At 41.7% G+C, this 19,698-nt stretch overlaps 1 protein-coding gene across 14 annotated transcripts in view; it reads left to right on the top strand.

Moving 5' to 3' along the window:
- The window catches only part of VPS13D (vacuolar protein sorting 13 homolog D), a 253,463-nt gene that overhangs the window by 135,981 nt on the left and 97,784 nt on the right, over window positions 1–19,698 (top strand). For all 14 annotated transcript variants that reach the window (XR_011433300.1, XR_011433299.1, XR_002806312.2 and 11 more), the window contains 7 exons: window positions 3,422–3,585; window positions 4,510–4,618; window positions 6,767–6,946; window positions 8,722–8,838; window positions 9,663–9,812; window positions 17,246–17,395; window positions 18,322–18,418. Coding sequence is in view for 10 of the 14 variants with exons in the window: in XM_014737614.3 (XP_014593100.3) it covers window positions 3,422–3,585; window positions 4,510–4,618; window positions 6,767–6,946; window positions 8,722–8,838; window positions 9,663–9,812; window positions 17,246–17,395; window positions 18,322–18,418 (967 nt within the window). In the remaining 4 variants the exon portion in view is untranslated. The remainder of the gene's footprint in view (window positions 1–3,421; window positions 3,586–4,509; window positions 4,619–6,766; window positions 6,947–8,721; window positions 8,839–9,662; window positions 9,813–17,245; window positions 17,396–18,321; window positions 18,419–19,698) is intronic.

Below are 19,698 nucleotides of genomic sequence, written 5' to 3'. Positions count from 1 at the left end.
CTCCACCTGCTCACCGTCCTCACATGGCAGAGAGAGAGTGGGGCCAGTGAGGGAGAAAGCAAGCTCTTTGGTGTCTCTTCTTATAAGGACACTAATCCCAATAGGAGAGCCCCACCCTCACTATCTCATCTAAGCATAATTATCTCCCGAAGGCCCCGTTTCCACATACTATCCCGATGTGGGTTAGGTCTTCAGCACAGGAATTGGGGGGCACAGCTCAGTGCACAGCATTATGGATGTCACTGTGGGTTCCTGTGTTATTTGGGGGTTTATCTGTTACTGTCAGTATTTATTTTTATGCTCAATTCTCATATTTGGCCAGTGGGAGCTCCTTTAACCTTCTGTGTCCTTTTGGCATGTGCCCCTCATTCCTGCAGCACTTCCTTACTTTCTGACACAGCAAGTTATTCTGGGCTCATCTCTTACCTTCCCTGCAGCTTTCCTGGAACTTGCCACTTCTTCAAGGAGCCCTAATCCCTTTTATCAGAGAAACTTAAGATTTGTACGCTAGGTGCACTTGTTGCTCTTATGGTGTCGCTGTTTCCAGGCTCTCAGGGGACAGAGCTAGGGATTTTATGTGTACATGACATGTGTGTGCATACATACACGTATGTAATATATAGACATGTATATACATGTACATGCACATGTCATATATGTTTATTTCTATAATGTACATATTTCTAAGTCTATCTGTATATATTAAAAATCAGCAGTTCACACTATTTCCAATTCTAGTCCAGCATCACAAAGGTCATTCTAATTTTCTCCCTTTTCATATATATGTGACTCCCTTGTCCAGCACTAAGAATATATTTATTAATTTGATCAATTCCCCTGAATGTAACCCGTCTTCTATCACCACAGTTGTGTCCCTGCTCCCCATGTTGACACACCCTGTACCTGGCTTGGGCTGTGATCTCCACCTGCTGAGCAGCTGCCCCTCCAGCCCCCACCCCTCGCAGGAGTGCCCCCCTGCACTTCTCTTCCTCTTTGAGAACCCACACTAAGCTGCCCTCCCCAACTTGGTATAGATCGATTGTCAGCCATCTTGGGCTTCAACACCCCACTGTGGGGCTGGGCCACCACAACCCACCCCCAACACACACACACAAAAACACACTCACACACGCACACACGCACACTCTCACACAGCCCCCATGGACTTCTGCCTTCCTCACTCTCATCTAAAGGTCTTAGGACTAAATTGTGAGGGAAGAGGGGCAGGGAACTGGAAGGAGAGTGGTACATCTCAGATTTTTAAGTGGAAATTAAAAATCTTGTATTTGTTACACTGATACAAGAACCCTAAGAGGTAGTTTCCAACTCTGATGAGTCTGTCCATATGGGTAGGCAGTAGAGGAATCCATGTTTGAAAACTTGATTTCACCTGGGCATCTGTGCTTTGGTTCCCAGTCTGGAACATCTGCAGGATGATTGAGATGCTTTTCCATGTGGTTTTGGTACTATGGATGGATATATCCTCTTACTGTGAACAGAGATGTCAGCATGTGGGGACCACAGGTGGAGAAGTTTCTTCTCCCTTTACAGATGCAGGAGGCAGGGGGCAGGCAGTCGAGAGAGCATTGTAGCTTTCTAGGTTTGAGTTCTGGCTTTGTCACTTAAAGATGTATGATATCTGCTATGTCACCATTGTCACTGAGCCTCGTTTTCCTGCTGGTCTCCCAGGTTTGTAAGAAGAGTCACTTAAGATAATGTACATAAAGTGCTATGTAAAAAGTTGTAATCATAGTGACGTAGCAAACATCTATGGAGGCCATACCCTGTGCTGAGCACGTGCTGAGTGCCTTGTATTTGTTACACTGATAGAAGAACCCTAAGAGGTAGCTTCATTTCCCCCCCGACAGATCAGGAAACAAAGGCTCTGAGAGATTTAGTAACTTGTCTCAGGTCACTCAGCTAGTAAATGGTGCAGCTGGGTTTCAAATCCTAGGGTGTGACTCCAGCATCCATATTACTTTGTTAGTTTTTACTTTAAATATAATGCAGAAGCTGTCCTTCCAACTCAGGGGCAGCATGTGGATAAGTGTGCGGTACCCAGAAGTGTCTGAAGAAGCTCCTGCCTGGTGAGAGGGGATGTGGTCCTGACAAGTCGAGCTAAAGTATACTCTCCCATAGAAAGAGTGTTCTAAATGGTTAGGTGTTACTGGAATGGAACTTGAAGGGTTGTGTTAGAAAAGCAGTGTAGCACAGCAGTTAAGCAGGTCGGCTCTGGAATCAGGCAGCAGAGAGTCAAATCTTCACTCTGCCACCTGCTAGTTGTGTGACTACGGGGAAATTTCTTCATCTCACTAAGTCTTAACTTCCTCATCTGTGACAAGAGATAATAATAGTATACACCTCATTCGGTTTTTTTGAGTATTAAGTGAGTTACCACATATAAATCCCATGGGTCAGTGGTGGCACATAGTAAATTCTCAATAAATGTTATTATTTTATTATTATTATTGTTACTTCTTGTATATAATGGATTATATCTACTCTCATGGATTTACCTGCAAGTCCAAATGCTATTTATAAAATATTCCTGAGGAGAAAATATATTTAGAGTTAACAGCAGTCAACTTAGTATACCTTTGAACACAGTCAACTTAATAATTGAATACAATCAACTTGTAAATTGGAAACCATCAATATAGTATGCTTCCGTTATAAACATGGGAGAGGAGAAGCCCTCTGGTAGGTTCTGGTTGTCTGCCAGGAGTGAGGATTGCCGAAGACAAAATACTGCAAATATCACATATAATTCATGTAATTCGTTTAACTGGATCACTCTTTAAGGTGTGGGTGCTGAGAGTCACCATCTGGAACAGCAGTTGTCGTGGCTAGCTAGTGGAAGAGATTAGACTGAACCTCGACTGACTAGCTTGCTCAGAAAATATTAAGTATATGAAAAGAATAAATTTTTTTTTTTTAGGAAGGTCAGCCCTGAGCTAACATCTGCCGGCAATCCTCCTCTTTTTGCTGAGGAAGACTGGCCCTGAGCTAACATCCATGCCCATCTTCCTCTACTTTATATGTGGGACGCCTACCACAGCATGGCTTGCCAAGTGGTGCCATGTCCGCACCCGGGATTCGAACTGGCGAACCCCAGGCTGCCAAAGCGGAACGTGCGCACTTAACCGCTACGCCACCGGGCCGGACCCTGAAAAGAATACATTTTTTAAATTTACATTGTTTGTAATTTTTGATTGTTTGGTTCAGGAATTTAGCATATTTTATCCTAAGTGCATCTAGGGATTGACAACAATGAAAGTTTAAGCATTTATATAATGTGGGAAAATGTCTAAGTGTCGACAGTTCCTACTTGAGAACTCGTTCAGCCCTTGTGTGAGGCTCCTGAAGCCCTTATGTGAAGCTGTGGCTATGCGTGATGGCTCTTTCTGTCTCTGTGCAACAGGAGCCAGGGAAGCGTTCCCAGCTGTGGAGGATGACTGGAACAGGCATGCTGGCCCACGAGGGCTCTTCGGTGCCTCACAACCCCAATAAGCCCCTAGCAGCCCGCTCTGCCGAGGGGTCTGCCATCTTAGATATTGCTGGTCTTGCTGCAGTAACGGACAACAGGTAGTTTTCTAGGCAACTTTTCATTCAAGTTCATTGCTTTCAGATTCAGACTCAGAGGACATCTATACCCGAAAGGGAGAGTTCCATAAATGAAGTAAGAATCTGTATTTTTATATTCATATTTTTCTTCAATAACAGAAACCTGTCACATTCCTGAATATGAATATTTTGGGGCTTCATTTTATTTTTTTAAGTTATTATGGAAATGCCCATGCAGATGTTAAAAAAATTCAAACAATAAGGATACGTTATGAAAGGTGAACGTCTCTCTGACCCAAAGTTTCACCCACCTTCCTCCCTGGAAGTGAACAGTTGCTTATTTTTAATCTTTCTAAGAATTGTGTTAAATCTTTTCAAAGCAGAAATAAATTATTAAGAGAATAATCAAATCTGCTTTTATGACTAACTCCTTGGGTTCAGATGAACCCTTTATCTGTGAATAAATTATTTACCTGTGCCTTAGTTTCTCCATAAAAATCAGTGTATTTGTTTTCAGTTAATACCTTATTTACTTCTAGAATGACTTTAGATGACTTACAGGTTAAAGCCCAATGTAAAATAAAAGAATTTGGAAATAAAACAGCAAAAGAACTATTGAAAAGATTTTAAAATATGTTTAGCAGAAAGCCCTTCTCATACTGCCTCATAACTTGTCATTGTGAGAATGCAAGAACCCATATTATTATATTGTATTATGAATCTTTAAAGTCTTAATAGCACTCTATGTCCCTTTTTTGTTATTTTCATTTTGTTTTATTCTTCTTTATTCGTTGAGATACTTGCTGCCGTAGGATTCAAGCTTACTGCCCAGTAGACTTTAAGGGCAGAGGATGTTGGAAGAAAGAGGAGCAAAACCATGATTCTGATGTTGTCTTCAGGCTGGAAATATTTGCCTCAGAGGACTCACTGCATTTCCCTTTCCAGATATGAGCCACTGATGCTGAGAAAGCCTGATCGCAGGCGAAGCACCACTCAGACGTGGAATTTTCGAGAAGGAAAACTGACATGTGGGTTACATGGACTGGTGGTCCAGGTCAGTCGTTTTTGACATCCCCAGGTACAGCAAGCAGTAGTTAAACCTTCTTTGAAGCAAAGTCTTGATTAGGATATACGTGATACGTTGTTAAATGGGAAAAAATAATTATGGAGCAAATATCTATTATATCATTCCATTTTAGTTAAAGGAAAGTCAAGAAACTTTTATTGTGCATCTGTGTATATTTACCTGGGAAGTGTTCTTGAAGGTGATATATAACAAACGCATTGTGAACCCAGAGGTTCCATCCTCTTTGAGTGATAGAATTCTTTTTTGTTGGCTGGTGTTGATTTTTTCATTTGATGGCAAACTACCTATGTAATTTTCAAAAAAAAGAAAGAAAAATGTTAGCTAAAAGCGTACCACTAAGTTAGATGGATGAGTTTTAGGCCTATAAAGTTAATGTAATAGCTAGGAGTCTTTTGTGAAGTGTCCTGTGAGATGGTGAGTAATCATCATGGGCTCGACATGCTCTTGATTTTGTTTATTTCTGCATTCTTAGTGGTGCCCAAATAAGCATTTAATCACTGTAGCAAATGTCAGAATGAAGATTACTGGTCACTTTCCTCTGTTGTCTACTCAGCCAGTCTACCCCATAATAAGCAAATACATATTTGGAAAATTACCAAGGGTTTGGATTTTCTGCCCTTCTGGTTTCAGGCCAGGAATGAGACCATGGATCTGAGATGAGTGGGTAGGAAGTTGTCTCAGAGGTTTGGGCGTATAGCAGAACAACACAGGTGATTGTCTGTGCATTTCTGCCTCAGCCTGAGGTTTTACCCAGAAGGTAAAACACTAGAACATCAGGCCCTGGCTAGGGAATTCTTCCTGTGTCTGTCCTGGTGGGAACCAGTCTGTCCTTCAGTGATGGGAGATTGTTCGCCAGGGCAATGTACAAAACTGTAAGGAGCCTCTGACTGCTATTTGCTGAGATTTATTTTCTTTATCTCTGTTGCCCTGAGCTTTTTTCATCAAAGACAAGCTGCTTACTTATGTGAAGCACACATCTGGAATGGATTTGCGATTTTCAATTAGCAATACAATTCAGACTTCTACAGGCAAAAGAAGGCTTGTAGTAATTGGTGGGTTCTGTGTCTGACCCTAACTTTACTTCTGGTTTGTTTCTAAAGCCCATGTAATTCCGATTCTCTTGGAGCATTTTCCCCTTTGTGGTGTTTGTTGTTCCCTGAATCTATTTAGTCATTTCTCTGCTTGTGAATGACCCCATAATAACAGTAGTGTTCAGCAGAGTAGAATGTGTTTTCGTTAGGGAAATAAGCTTGCTTTAATCTTATTATTCCGAATAAAGTAATTGAAAGCATTAAAACATTTTCCGACACTGCCCTTATAAGGTTGTGTGTGCACTTTCTTTCTAAACTTACAACAGTCATAAAAAGCTTTCTCCGTGTTGAAACCTGCCCTATAAACCCAGCTCAGAGTTTCCTTTTCATTACTCATCACTAAGTATTTAAAAATGAGCAAAGGAGACCTAGACACTCTAGCCGTTGTTTTCTCTAGCCCTGTAGTTGCTCTCTCACAAGCATCATCCTGTAGACTCCAGTTTACTTGGGGCACATAGCAGGAAGGTGCTTTTCTCCAAAGGCCTGAAGAACTAGGCTTAAGGTGACATTCCTAGCTCCCTATTTCGTTTTCCAAGAGACTCTGTCTTTTGCATATTTGAGTTGATTGCCCAGCCATAGGCCTGTTTAGGGAGGTTCTCAACTCTAGAATTTTCTTCTTATTGGAAGGCTGAGTGGTAGTAATAATTACCTTATTTTCAGATTGTTTCAGATTTTTAAGCAAACTTTAATGAGAATACTGAGACAAACAGGACTTTGGGTACTTTTTTTTAAAGCTTATTTTATTAGCTAGAAGTTATTACTAAACCAATATATTCTATTCATGGAATTATCTTACTCATGATTCCCTAAATTCATATAGCATAATTTCCATCTTCCCCAAGTAAGCCTACTGTTTTTCATCATCTCTAAAGGTGAAAAAATAGTAAATACTCTGCTGTGCATTGACCATGACCCTTCAAAAGAGAATTTAAATTTGGTGACTTGTTTCAAATGACATGTTAGATTGTCAAAGTCAGTGCATTTGCTTTTGCCTTTTCTTACACGTCTTTACTCTGTCCTTCAGGCCAAAGGAGGGCTTTCTGGTCTGTTTGATGGAGCTGAAGTTGTTCTTGGTCCCGACACTTCCATGGAGCTTTTGGGGCCAGTTCCACCCGAACAACAATTTATTAACCAAAAGATGAGGCCTGGTTCTGGAATGTTATCCATCCGAGTCATCCCAGATGGACCAACTAGAGCACTCCAGGTGATAATTTATAGAAGAACTGACGTGACTCTCAGTGTAGCCCCGCCTCCTGCAGTGGTCAGTCATTCAACAAATATTTATTGAAATAATTGTGCTGGACATTAGGATATGGTGTCCTCACTCATAGAACGAGGGATAAGACCCACCTCACAAAGTCATTATAAGAATTAAAGTGTGAGTAAAATATAAGATGATATAAAAAATAAAATATTAGAATTAAAGAATATAACACCCAGAGTAGTACATATTATTGTTATCAATGTTGTCATTATATTAATGTATTAATTTAAATAATTGACATATTAATAACATTCACACCAAAAAGATACATGAGGTCCCTAATCAGACAATTAAAATGTTGTGTTATAAAAGTGGGATAGACTCTGTTATGGGGAGTATACAGAAAGGATTGGTATTCTTGGATTTGGAGACTGGAGGGGCTTCCTAAGAGAAGTAATGTTTAAAGAGATCTCAAGGTTAACCGAAAGGAGTTAGCCAATTAGAGAGGGAAGGGCAGAGGCACTGCGCGCTCATCATGGGAGTGCTCACTTACCGGTTATTTACTGAGCACCATTGGAGCCAGGCATCGTTCCACGTACTGAGCGTATACCAGTGAACAAACAGATAAAATTGCCTGCCTCCTTGGAGCTTACGTTCTAGTGGGGTAGACAAACAAGAAGCAATAATTTACATAAATAAATTGTATGGTATTTGGGAAGTTGATAAGTGAAGGCCGGAGATAAAAGAGAATGACCCACTGACACATAGAATGTGTTAAGAAATAAGAGTGGAGACAGAAGCAGGGGCCAGATCATTAAAAGCCTGATACTTGCTGAAATTTTGTGGGTTTTGTACAGCAACAAGTAGTCAGGAAATGACATGATCAGAAATTTATTTTAGATCGCTCGCTCTGGCTGCAACGTGGGGAACTGAAGTGAAAGGAGACTGGAGATACAGGAAGGCCCTTTAGGACGCGCCTGCAGTCGTCTAGATGAGGTCATGGTGGCCTGGTTTAGAGTAAACGGCCCTGGGCGGGCTGGACGGGTTTGGAGAGAAATGAACAGAAATGAAAGCTCATTTAGAGGCAGAGTCTGGTCCGATTGAGTGATCGATTGAATGTGGGGATGAGAGAGAGAAAGGAGTCAAGAATGGCCTTCAAGATTCTGATTTGGGCACCTCGGAGGACGATAATCCACATCATTAAGAGACGAACACAGAGCAGACTTCTGGGGGAAATTACTTAAGTTTTGGGCTTGTTAAGTGTATGATGTCTACATGAAGATGTCTAGAAGTCAGTGTAAATATTGGCCTGAAGCTCAGGAGAGATCTGTGCTGGAGATAAGGATCTGTCAGGTCGTAATGTAATTAGAGAGCTAAGGACAAAGGAAAGATGTTGGTATGCAGCAGTGACCTCTGAGATAGTATGCCATAATCCACGATGCCTCTTTAAAAGTATCCTTCGTGTGAGGCAGAAGTTGAACGCAGTGATCCTGAGGTCTGTGTATTTTGACTTGAGTGTAATTCTAGATCACCTGTCGATGCCGCACCCCATTGTGTGAGGTTCTCAGGGTCTGCAGCTTCGCGTTTGCTGTCCAGACTTAAAACCAAGTTTGCCTCAGGGTCACATAAATCTCCCCTTAGCACTGGTTTGGAAACCACTAACTTCCATAGGATTCCTGGGCACAGAGTGACTTTTGACCTGCACCATTGTTATGGAATGAGTTTCACTATGGAAGTGTGAGCCCTAGTAAATACAGTGTTTCATTTGACTTCAGATAACAGATTTCTCCCAACGGAAAAGTGACCGTTCATCATATGAAGTGGATGAACTTCCTGTTACTGAACAAGAGCTGCAGAAATTAAAGAATCCAGATACAGAGCAGGAATTGGAAGTAAGTTTTAAATAATCTTAAGTTCATTTCTTTGATTGTCAATTTCTTTAGAATTTTGCTGTGTGATTTTCTCAGGTTAGACCTCTTTTCTTTCTGCTCTGTATGAATTCTAAATATAGGTATTGCTTCACAGTGTTTACTGTTTTCACAGCATGAATGTGCGAATGTTATAGAAATGATGGCTCAAGTGGAATCAGAATGTAACAAATGTTGCTAAAGTAAGATGACAATAAAGAAAGCTAAAGTATTTGAATTTAAAGAGGACTTAAGGTCAAGAATAAGCAAGCTAGATTTTTTTTTGGGCCCAGTTGACTCTGATATCTTCCTTCCCCTCTCCCTGTTTGGGCATTGGGAAGAAAGTGAAAAGTTTAAAAAGGAAGATGAGATGAATATGAAACACATACTTATTTGATGTTTATTCAGTGATTTAAAAAACATCAAATTTCTGTATATAAAGCACTGTGTTGGATGTATGGAAGTTCGGTGAATAACCTATTAAGAACTTGCATCCCAAATAGGGAGAAAGATTCTCAAACAGTTACATTCCTGTAAGGAAATGCAGAATGTCATCAGTGTTCTGGTGGAGGTGTCATCATAGCGCCCTGGAGTTCTGGTTGGGGTGGTGAGTGGGCCCGGAGAGAAGGGCTTCTAGTGAGACAGGCTTTTGAGCCATCCAGGTGGGTAATACAACTCTCCTCCGAGGTTTTCACCTGCCCAGAGACACAGAGTGGCGGGATTTAAAGCCGTTTACTTCCTTGCACTCTCCTGGCTACCTTGAGCTCTGTTTTAACCTGTCAGCCTGCCATATTTTGGTTTCCTTTCAGGTGCTTGTGAAGTTAGAAGGTGGAATTGGGTTGTCCTTAATTAATAAAGTCCCAGAAGAACTGGTCTTTGCAAGTCTCACAGGAATCAATGTGCACTATACACAGCTGGCAACCAGTCATATGCTTGAACTCAGCATACAGGATGTACAGGTAAGGGGGGGTGTTCAGAACTCATTAATCTCCTTGACTTCTTGCTGAACATCCAGTCAGATCCAGTGTTTGGTGTTCTAAAAACTTTAATACTTTGGCAGAAATATCATGTGGTCTTCAAAAAATCATTCTGTGAAAATAATTATTTCTACCTACATTTGTCTCACTAATTTTTCTATAGTAGAATTCTGAATATAGTAGCTAGTCCATCAGTAATTTAGATAACTTAGTCAAGGTGGCATGGAGGAAGGGGACCCGTGGTTCCCCATCTTGCCAACAGAAGAAACAATAGGAAATCATCTAACCATCATTTAGAGGAATTGAAATTTATCATGTGGAGAAGAAATAAGGGAACTGGACCAGTAACAGGGACCGGATTTACTCTCCTACGTGAAAAACCCTAAAATTCAGATGAAATGAGATAATAGTGTCAAGCCACTGGACATCGGACAGTGAAGGACAGTGACCCCCAAGAGGTGGGAAACAAAAGAGGTGAGCCCTGCAATTGCCCCAGCTTACTACCTTGAGCAACTTTCCAGGCCATGCTACTGGGCGGGGAGACTGAGACAGAGCCGAGAACTGAGAGTCACGGAGACCAAGGCATCTAGGGTTCCTAGGACTCTCTACCTGGGAGGAGAGAGCTGCACAGGAAGAAAATCAGGAGATCCCCAGAGAGGCCCAGTGAGTATTTAACAGAGGATGGATCAGTGATGTGTGTGAGGAAACTACCATCCAAACCATCTGAAAGGGCCAGAGGGACAGAGCCTACTGCTTACCCACCACTGGGAATGGTGCTTGATCCCCCCAGGCAGACTGGAAAAACCAACAATGTATGAGACACTGGGAAGAGTCCTCCAGAAAGTCTTGCCTCCATGTGAGGTATAATTAGCCCGAGGCTGAGCACTGCTCCAGACCTACCTAACAGATCATGAAAGGAAGTTCTGGAAGGACCAGTCTGTTTCCAAGTGAGTCAGCTCTATCCCTGAGCAAAGCTCAGCATTTAATGGAATACAAAATATGGAGCACCTGACAACGTGCTAGATACAAAATACAAAATATCAACACCCGACAATGTGCATACAAAATACAAAATATCAACACCTGACAACATGCTAGATGCTTGGGAACCTATCAGAAATTACCAGGTGTGCAAAGGGGCAGGAAAACACAACATATAATGAGGAGGGCAATCAGTCAAAACTGACCCAGAGCTAACACAGGTGTGAGAATTTTCACAGACACACATTTCAGCTGTTGTTATAGCTGTATTCTACACATTTCAAAAATTGAGACGTGGAAGATATAAAAAACTCAAATCAGACTTCTGGAGATTAAAATGAAATGAAAAATACAATGGATGGGATTAACAACGGATGACACAGTGCAGAAAAAAAGATTAATGAGCTTGAAGACATAGGAGTAGAAACTGTCCAAACTGAAATACATGGAGAAAAAATAATCCAGAAAAAAGAAGAGCTGGCTCAGTGGCTTAGTGGTTAAATTCGCATGCTCTGCTTTGGTGGGCCGGGATTCACAGGTTTGGATCCCAGGTGTGGACCTACACACTGCTCAGCAAGCCATGCTGTGGAGGTGACCCACACACAAAATAGAGGAAGACTGGCACAGATGTTAACTCAGCGACAGTCTTCATCAAGCACACAAAGAAGACAATATCGATGACCTATGGGACAGTTTCAAGCAACCTAATATATGAATAGTTGGAGTCCCCAAAGGAGAGGACAATGAGGACAGAAGAAATATTTGAAGAAATTTTAGCATGTGCACGCATGTACACACACAGACACACACACTCAGTGGAAGGAAACTACACCAAGGCACATCATAATCAAATTATTGAAAAGTAGTAATAAAGCAGCCAGAATAGAAAAGACATGTTACGTGCAAGGAACAAAGGTGAGAATGACAGCCAATTTCTCACTGGGAACAATGCAAGTAAGAAGACAGTAAGCAGCATCTTTAAAGTACCAAAGGGAAAAAACCCACTTCAACCTAGAATTCCATGCCTAGCACATACATATTTCAAAAACAAGGGAAAATAAAGATGTTTGTAGACACATAAGAGCTAAAAAAGTTTATCATCAGCAGATCTGTATGAAAAAAATTGTTAGGACAGAAGGAAATGGTACCAGAGGAAATCTGGATCTACAAAAAGGAACGAAGAGCACCTGAAATGGTGACTACTTGGGTAAATACAGTCGTGCAATGCTTAACTATGGGAATGTGTTCTGAGAAATGTGTCATTAGGCAATTTCATCATTGTGTGAACATCACAGAGTGTACTTACACAAACCTAGATGATATAGCCTGCTACACACCTGGGCTACATGGTACTAATCTTAAGGGCCCACCATTGTATATGTGGTCTGTTGTTGACTGAAACGTTGTTATGCAGTGCATGATTGTATATAACATTATTTTCTTATATTATATTATTAGATTTCTTTAAGAGATAACTGTTTAGACAAAAATAATAACACTGTGTTTTGGGGTCTATAACATGTCAGAGTAAAATGCATGACAACAATAGCATAAAGTCTGGAAGGGGAGAACTGGCAGTATATTACTGTAATTTTCTTATACATGAAATAGTATGATGTCATTTGAATGTAGACTAAGTTAAAGATGAATACTATAAACCCTAAAGCAACCACCAAAGTGACAAAAAAAAGAGTTGTGACTGATAATCTATCAAAGATAAAATAGAATCATGAAAAATACTTGATTGAGCCAGCCTTGGTGGCCCAGTGGTTAAGTTTGGCATGCTCTGCTTCAGCAACCCGGGTTCAGTTCCCAGGCGTGGACCTATACCACTCATCTATCAGTGGCCATGCTGTGGCGGCAGCTCACATACAAAATAGAGGAAGATTGGTAACAGATGTCAGTTCAGGGTGAATCTTCCTCAGCAAAAAAAAGACCAGAAAAACTTGATTAATCCAAGAGGAAGCAGAAAAAGAGGAAAATGTGGAAAAGAACAGATGAGACAAATAGAAAACAAATAGCAAGATAGAATCATTCAAACCTAACTATATCAATTAAGTAAATGTAAATGCTATACATACCTCCAGTTAAAAGGCAGAGATTATCAGTTTAGATAAAAAAGCAAGACCCAATTATGTGCTGCCTACAAGAAACACACATTAAATATGAAGACACAGCTAGGTTAAAAGGAAAAAAGTAGGGAAAGATACACTGTGCTAACACTAGTCGTAAGAAAGTGGGAGTGGTTGGATTAATATCAAACAGAATAGATTACAGAGCAAAGCATATAAGCAGGGATAAGGAAGATAATTTCCTAGTGATAAAATTTAAGTAATCAAGAGAATATAACAATCCTGAATGTTTGTACAGCTAATCATAGAGCTTCAAAATTTATGAAGCAAAAACTGATAGCCTTGGAAGAAGAAATAGACAAATGCACAATTAGAATAGAAGATTTTAATACCACTCTCTGAATAATTGGTAAAAACCAATAACCAGCAAATCAGCTAAGATAGACTAGACTTGAACAGCACTGTCCACCAGCTAGACCTCGTTGACATGTATAGAGCACTCCCCCTAGCAACAGCAGCAAACACACTCTCCTCAAGGGCACATGAAACACTTCCAAGACAGACCACATTCTGGACCATAGGATAGTTCTCAACGAGTGCAAAAGGGTTCAGGTCACACCAGTATGTCCTCTGACCACAATGGAATTAAAGTAGAAATAACAGAAAGACGGTTGGGAAAATACCCCAAATATCTGAAAACTAAATAATGCACTTCTAAATAACACAGATCAAAGAAGATATCAAAACAGAAATTAAAGTATTTTGAGCTGAAAGAAGATGAAAACACAACATATCAGAATTTGTGGAATGCCACTAAAAGTGTACTGGTGGGAAATTTGTAGCACTAAATATTTTTCATTAGAAAAGGAGAAAGTTCTCAAAACAGTGAACTCAGGTATCATCTTTAAAAACTCAAAAAAAAAAAAAAAAACAGATTAAACCCAAAATAACTGAAACAAAGGAAATAATAAAGAAATCAGTGAGGGGCTGGCCCGGTGGTGCAGCGGTTAAGTGCGCACGTTCTGCTTCTTGGCGGCCCAGGGTTTGCCAGTTTGGATCCCGGGTCTGGACGTGGCACTGCTTGGCAAGCCATGCTGTGGTAGGCGTCCCACGTATAAAGTAGAGGAAGGTGGGCATGGATGAGAGCTCAGGGCCAGTCTTCCTCAGCAAAAAAGAGGAGGATTGGCAGTAGTTAGCTCAGGGCTAATCTTCCTCAAAAAAAAAAAGAAATCAATGAAATAGAAACCAGCAACTACAGTAGAGAAATCAAAAGCTGGTTCTTTGAGAAGAGTGAAAAATTAATAAACCTGTAATGAGTCTGATCAGGAGAAAAAAAGAGAAGACACAAATTACCAATATCAGGAGAGGGAGAGGTGCCAGACAAGCCAAGAAACGACACTTCTCTGGGAGGGGCCTCTGGGGACCCACGCACTTGCGCAGGCCCCTCCTCTGGCTGCCAGCTGCTGTGTCTTCACCAGGTTGGAGGGCTGTTGGTTTTCGAGGCTGCTGTGGAGCTGGGGAGCGGGAGTGGGAGTAGGAACAGAGGAAATGGCACAGAGCTCACTGTCCTTGCTGAACTTCAGCTAATTTTCTCAAGTAAATCATCCCTGGATTGTGGCAAGCCTTTGATGAACTTTCTGAGTTCTGGAAAAGTTAATTTTGACAATTTTTGCTGGAGTTGTGTTGTCGTGCTGTTGGGACAACTCCTCCATCTCTTTGTAACATCATACTTGGAACCTTCTCCTTTCCAACCTCCGCCAAGATTGAAATGTCCGGAAAACCAGTTTCTGTAAACATTTCCAAAAGAAGGAGCCAGACTAGACTGTGGTCTCTCCCCTGATGGACAGCCGCGTTCCTCCTGGGAGGGTGCAGTGTGTTCCCCTGACGGGGGCTCCACTCACTTCATGGACTTCCATCCATGCCAAAACCCCTTTTCAGAAGAATTTTTTCTTTTCTCATGTATCATAAATAGCAAAGAGTTAATCACAATCCGTTTCTTTGAGGACAGATAGAAAGTTAATATCTCGTACCTATATTTCTTTGTCTATCTTTTTTTAACCTTACAGAGAAGATCCAATGAATTTGCTATTCATTGATTTCATTAACTTTTTACTTTAATTAAAAAAATTTTTCATTATAATACCTCTTGATTTAATATGTGCTATAAATCTTAGAAAATAGATTTGAGAGTTTACCATGATTACAGTGCTATGAGAAAGAATGTTAAAAAAAAATAAAATATAGTCCTATCCTTAAGGAGCATGTAATCTAATTGGGAGAATAAAACTAGAATTAGTAATTCTCAGTCAGTTCACCTTGTGTCAAATGTGTTTGGGGAAAGAACAAAGGAGAGGTCAGAGTAAGGTGAGACCTTATTTTCATTTCATCTATTGGATGTGACAGGTGATTCATTCACTCAGTAAATTCTTACTGAGCATCAGCTGTGTGCCCAGCATGGCCCTGGGCTCTGGAGAGCCAACCATGACGCAAAAGATGAGGTTTCTGCTCTCTTTGAGCTAACAGCCTAGGGAAGAGGTCAGCCCGTAAGTGAGCACACGAGCATATAAATAATTACAACCTGTGATAATTGCTATGAAAGAATAAAGAGGGATGGTGCTGCTTTGGATAAAGTGGCCTGGGAAGATCTTCCTGAGGAGGTGAGAGTGAGCTGAGCTGAACGTGGAGGAGATGAGCAAACCATAGAGAAGGGCGCTAGGGGAAAAATCGCTCCCGGAGAGTTCAGGGGCTCTGGGAGAGGGAGGATTGCCCACACTGAGCAGAACTGAGAGGCTCCCGTGTGGATCATAGTGAGCCTGGAGGAGAGTGGTATGTGGTGAAGCTGGAGAAGCAGTCAGTATCCAGATCGTCCAGGCCTTGGGGGCTGTAATGAGAAGTTTGGTTTTATCCTAAGAGAAGGGGAAGCTACTGGAGGATGTAAAGGAAGGAGGGACATGACCTGATTCCTTTTTTTGTTTTTGGGGGAGTTTTTTGGTGAGGAAGATTGGCCCCAAGCCAACATCTATGCCAATGCCCATCCTCCTCTACTCTGTTTATGGGATGCTGCCACAGCGTGGCTTGATGACTGGTGTTCAGGTCCGTGCCCGGGATCCTGACCCACGAAGCCTGGGCTGCTGAGCGGAGTGCACAAACTTAACCACTCTGCCACCAGGCCGGCCCCTGATTTGTATTTTTGAAAGATTACTTTGGCTGCTGTATAGAGAGTACATTGTTGGGAGGCAAGAATGGAAGTAGGAAAAAGTGCTCCAGGTCTCTCACCCTTATCCCTGCACTTTGAGGGCCCGCAGAAGGAGAGTCAGAAGTGATTATGCAAAATGGCTCTGTGGAAACCCGTGTGACGTACTGGAAAGGTCAGAGGGTTTGGTGCCAGAAACACTTGTATTTGAATCCCAACTCTTCCACTTACTAGCTCTGTGAATGTGGACAAGCGGTTTGGCCTCTCTAAGCTTCTGTTTACTTGTTTGTAAAATGGGGAGGAATAATCCTTAGTCTTCGGGCTGTCGTAAGGGATATGTTAGGTGATGTGGAGAAAGCACACTTAGGGGTTCCCAGCGTGTTCTCTCCTCCTTTCTCTTCCTAGCAAGGACCTTGGGTATAAAACAGAAAGTGGAGATGGGGCTTCCTGTGGGGAGCCTCCTGGCTTTCATAGACGTCTCTGAGTGTGGACAGTGTGTTCTCAGTTGTGGTGCAGATCGGGGCTGGGTCAGCATTTCCTAATGCTACTGAGGTCATCCTTTCAGTCCTAGAAGGGAGTTGACTTTACGATAGGCAACTATGCCTATTTGGTAGCCATTTGCTACTGATTTTCTAGTTTTAATTTTCTTATGTCAAGGAATTTAGAGTGAGAGAAGCATCGATAACGTAGGGGTTAAGAGCGTTAGCTTTAGGGTCAGACAGACCTGGATTCAAGTTTTACTTCCGTCGTGACTAGCTGTATGATCTTACGCAAGGGCCGCCCTCCCCAGCTCCTTCATCTGTATCATAAGGACAGTGATATTCCTCAGGAGGCTGTGGTAAGGATCGCAGTGGAGCCCTTGGTTTACTAACTCCGACAGGGTAGGTGTCACGTGACTCCAGGTGATGCATATGAGGTGACTAGTGTGGTGCTTGGCACATAGCACTCACCAAATAAAGTCCAGCTTCTGTTATTATTACTACTACTACTGTTATTATCGTTGGTCTTTAGTGAGAATATATTTTTCCAGCTGCTGTTGAGATAGAATAAAATAGCAAGGGTACTTTCTGAATGACCTGCATATTATTGAGACCCCACTCAAAGGTAAAAATGACAACTGAGCAACTTGTCTGTGTTTATTTTTGTTTTGCTGCTTTTGTGTGTCCTAGGTGGACAATCAGCTCATTGGTACCACTCAGCCCTTCATGCTCTACGTGACTCCCCTGAGCACTGAGAATGAGGTCATCGAGACGGGCCCTGCCGTGCAGGTGAACGCGGTGAAGTTCCCCAGTAAGAGTGCGCTGACCAATATCTACAAGGTAGGCTCGGGGTGGGGAGGCTGGGGGGCGACACCTTGCCAGGAGGTCGGTTTGTTTTCTCACAGCCAAGTCTCAGAGCAGCAGTGCAGGATGCGCAGGGAAGTAGTCCTGTGGGGTTAAGGCACAAGTGACATAAGACTGTGTAGAGGAGCCAACAGGGACTCCTCTTGGCACTTTGTATTCTCAGCTGTGTTTTTGATGACCTTGCTGCTGATAGTATGGAATCCACAGGGGCCAGAGTCTGTATTCATCAGAGTGAAGTCTCTGTAGGAAAGTAGGGCATCTCCTAGGTTGATCAGGACCAGGCATGATCCAGATACGTTACTAAGAGTAATCCAGAGACTGTTAGAAAAGAGGGAGGAGGGGGTCTAATCTTGGGACTGACATCCTTCTGTGTAAGCTGCCACATTGCTTACTAAAAGCAGTCATTCAAAAGTGATAAACTTTCTTTTGTGGAGAAGTCTCCATGTACAAAGCTAGCTATTACAGCAGCAGATTCTGGAAAAGCAGGAGCTGACTAAGCAGTTGCTTCCCATATTTCTGGTCCTTTGTCACCAATGCTGATCGGGCCAAGCCTGCATGTGGCCCACAAATCCACAAGCCCAGTCCTGCTGCTCCTTCAATGAGCTGCCGTCCATGTGAGCTCAGTACGGTAGAGTTCATCCACCACACTGCATCTGAAATCCTGACTAATGAGACACAGATACCATGAGAACCAAACAGTAGGATGGTGAATTGTCTACTAAACATCTTCTGGAATTTTTGGTTAATTGTGACAATGTAGAGAGAGAGAAGCCAGAAATAACTTGGCATATGATTATAAAATCACTGAAGAAACCGTGTCATGTCATTTTGGCCTTCTCAATGGCACAGAAGAAAATTCTTTCTGGTGTTCACACTGTAAATCAGAATTTCTTTATCTCTAGCATCTGATGATCACAGCTCAGAGATTCACAGTGCAAATTGAAGAGAAACTGCTCCTCAAGCTGCTAAGTTTCTTTGGCTATGATCAAGCAGAATCAGGTAATGTTGAATGTTCTAGCTTTCTATCTAGGAAATGGCCCAAGGATGACATCTTTTGGTCTCCTTGTGAAAATAGGTAGCTTCTGGATGCCTGATGAGCTCCATTTCCACCTCTCAGCTTGAGCTAGAAAGCTAAGGTTTGTGTTCAGTGGTCCTCTTTCAAAGTATTGCTTGTTGGCAGAATTCGAGGTATGTCCTTGTGTACAGGAAGCTGCTCTGAGGGTCTTCTGGTGTCCTAGAATGCCTAGTGGTAAGCCTTAGGGAAGCAATATGCCATTCCTCTTTCTTTTGCATTTTTTAACTCATCTGCTCTAGGATAACAGAAATGATGTTAGTCATTTAGCAAACTACTTTGTTTCCTAACTTTTGTTTGTGAAACAGACTCAGGGCCAAGAATCAGAAATCCCTTCGGCAGTTCCTTTGGTTTGCTGGAGGGAAAAACATAGGCTAGCCTCAAGTGCTTAACTTTTTACATCCATACCTTTGTGCCTTAATGTAATTACAAAGGTTTCTAGTTAGTTTACTCCTCTTTGGAGAGAGGGTAAGATAAGCTGTTGAAAAGCCTGCCTTTTCCAGCAGTGCTGCGGAAGTAATTTAGCTATTGTCTCTTTATTTTAGATTCCTCATCGTGGCCTTTGCAAGACTGTATATACAGCTTAGAAAGAAGCCAGTAACGCTTAGTCTTTTGAAGCCTAAACTAAGTGTTGAGCCTGAAGAAATGATAAGATAGAGACTTTCATGTTTATCTGCCCACGTTGGCTAGAGAAAACAAAATGACTGGGGACGTGTGTACATATGTACATACATACACACAATGCAAGAAGCAGCTTTTTGCTCTTTTTATCCTGAACTTAGAATTTAAGCTTTAAGTGTATTTGGGATCAAAAGCCAGATCCTGTCTATCTAATGCTGCTTTTCCACTTTGGGTCAGACACCAGTGTGTGTTTGTGTTCAGACAGCCGCTGGAGAGCCTGCCTGCCAGGTATCTGTTCTCTTTTGGTACCTTCCTGGGAAGTTTTACTTTAAATTTAAGTGGACCTGCTTTTCTTGTAAGTTACTCTGAACAAATTTCTCCTTAAGCATTGTATAGTTGATTTACACTTGTGTAAAATGCTTGCCTGCCTTTCATTGGAGCATCTCCTTTGCTTTCTACAGCTATTTCCGTTCCCTAAATACAGATAAGCAAGTCTCTGTTGTAGTATTTCTTTTTTTTACCTATTTCCTTTTTTTTCTTCAAATAGAACTGATAATAGTTAACACTATAAATTTGTTTGATAAGT

The sequence above is a fragment of the Equus caballus genome, chromosome 2, assembly GCF_041296265.1.
Source record: "Equus caballus isolate H_3958 breed thoroughbred chromosome 2, TB-T2T, whole genome shotgun sequence".
Classification (NCBI taxonomy): Eukaryota; Metazoa; Chordata; class Mammalia; order Perissodactyla; family Equidae; genus Equus; species Equus caballus.
This window is presented reverse-complemented; position numbering and strand designations above follow the sequence as displayed.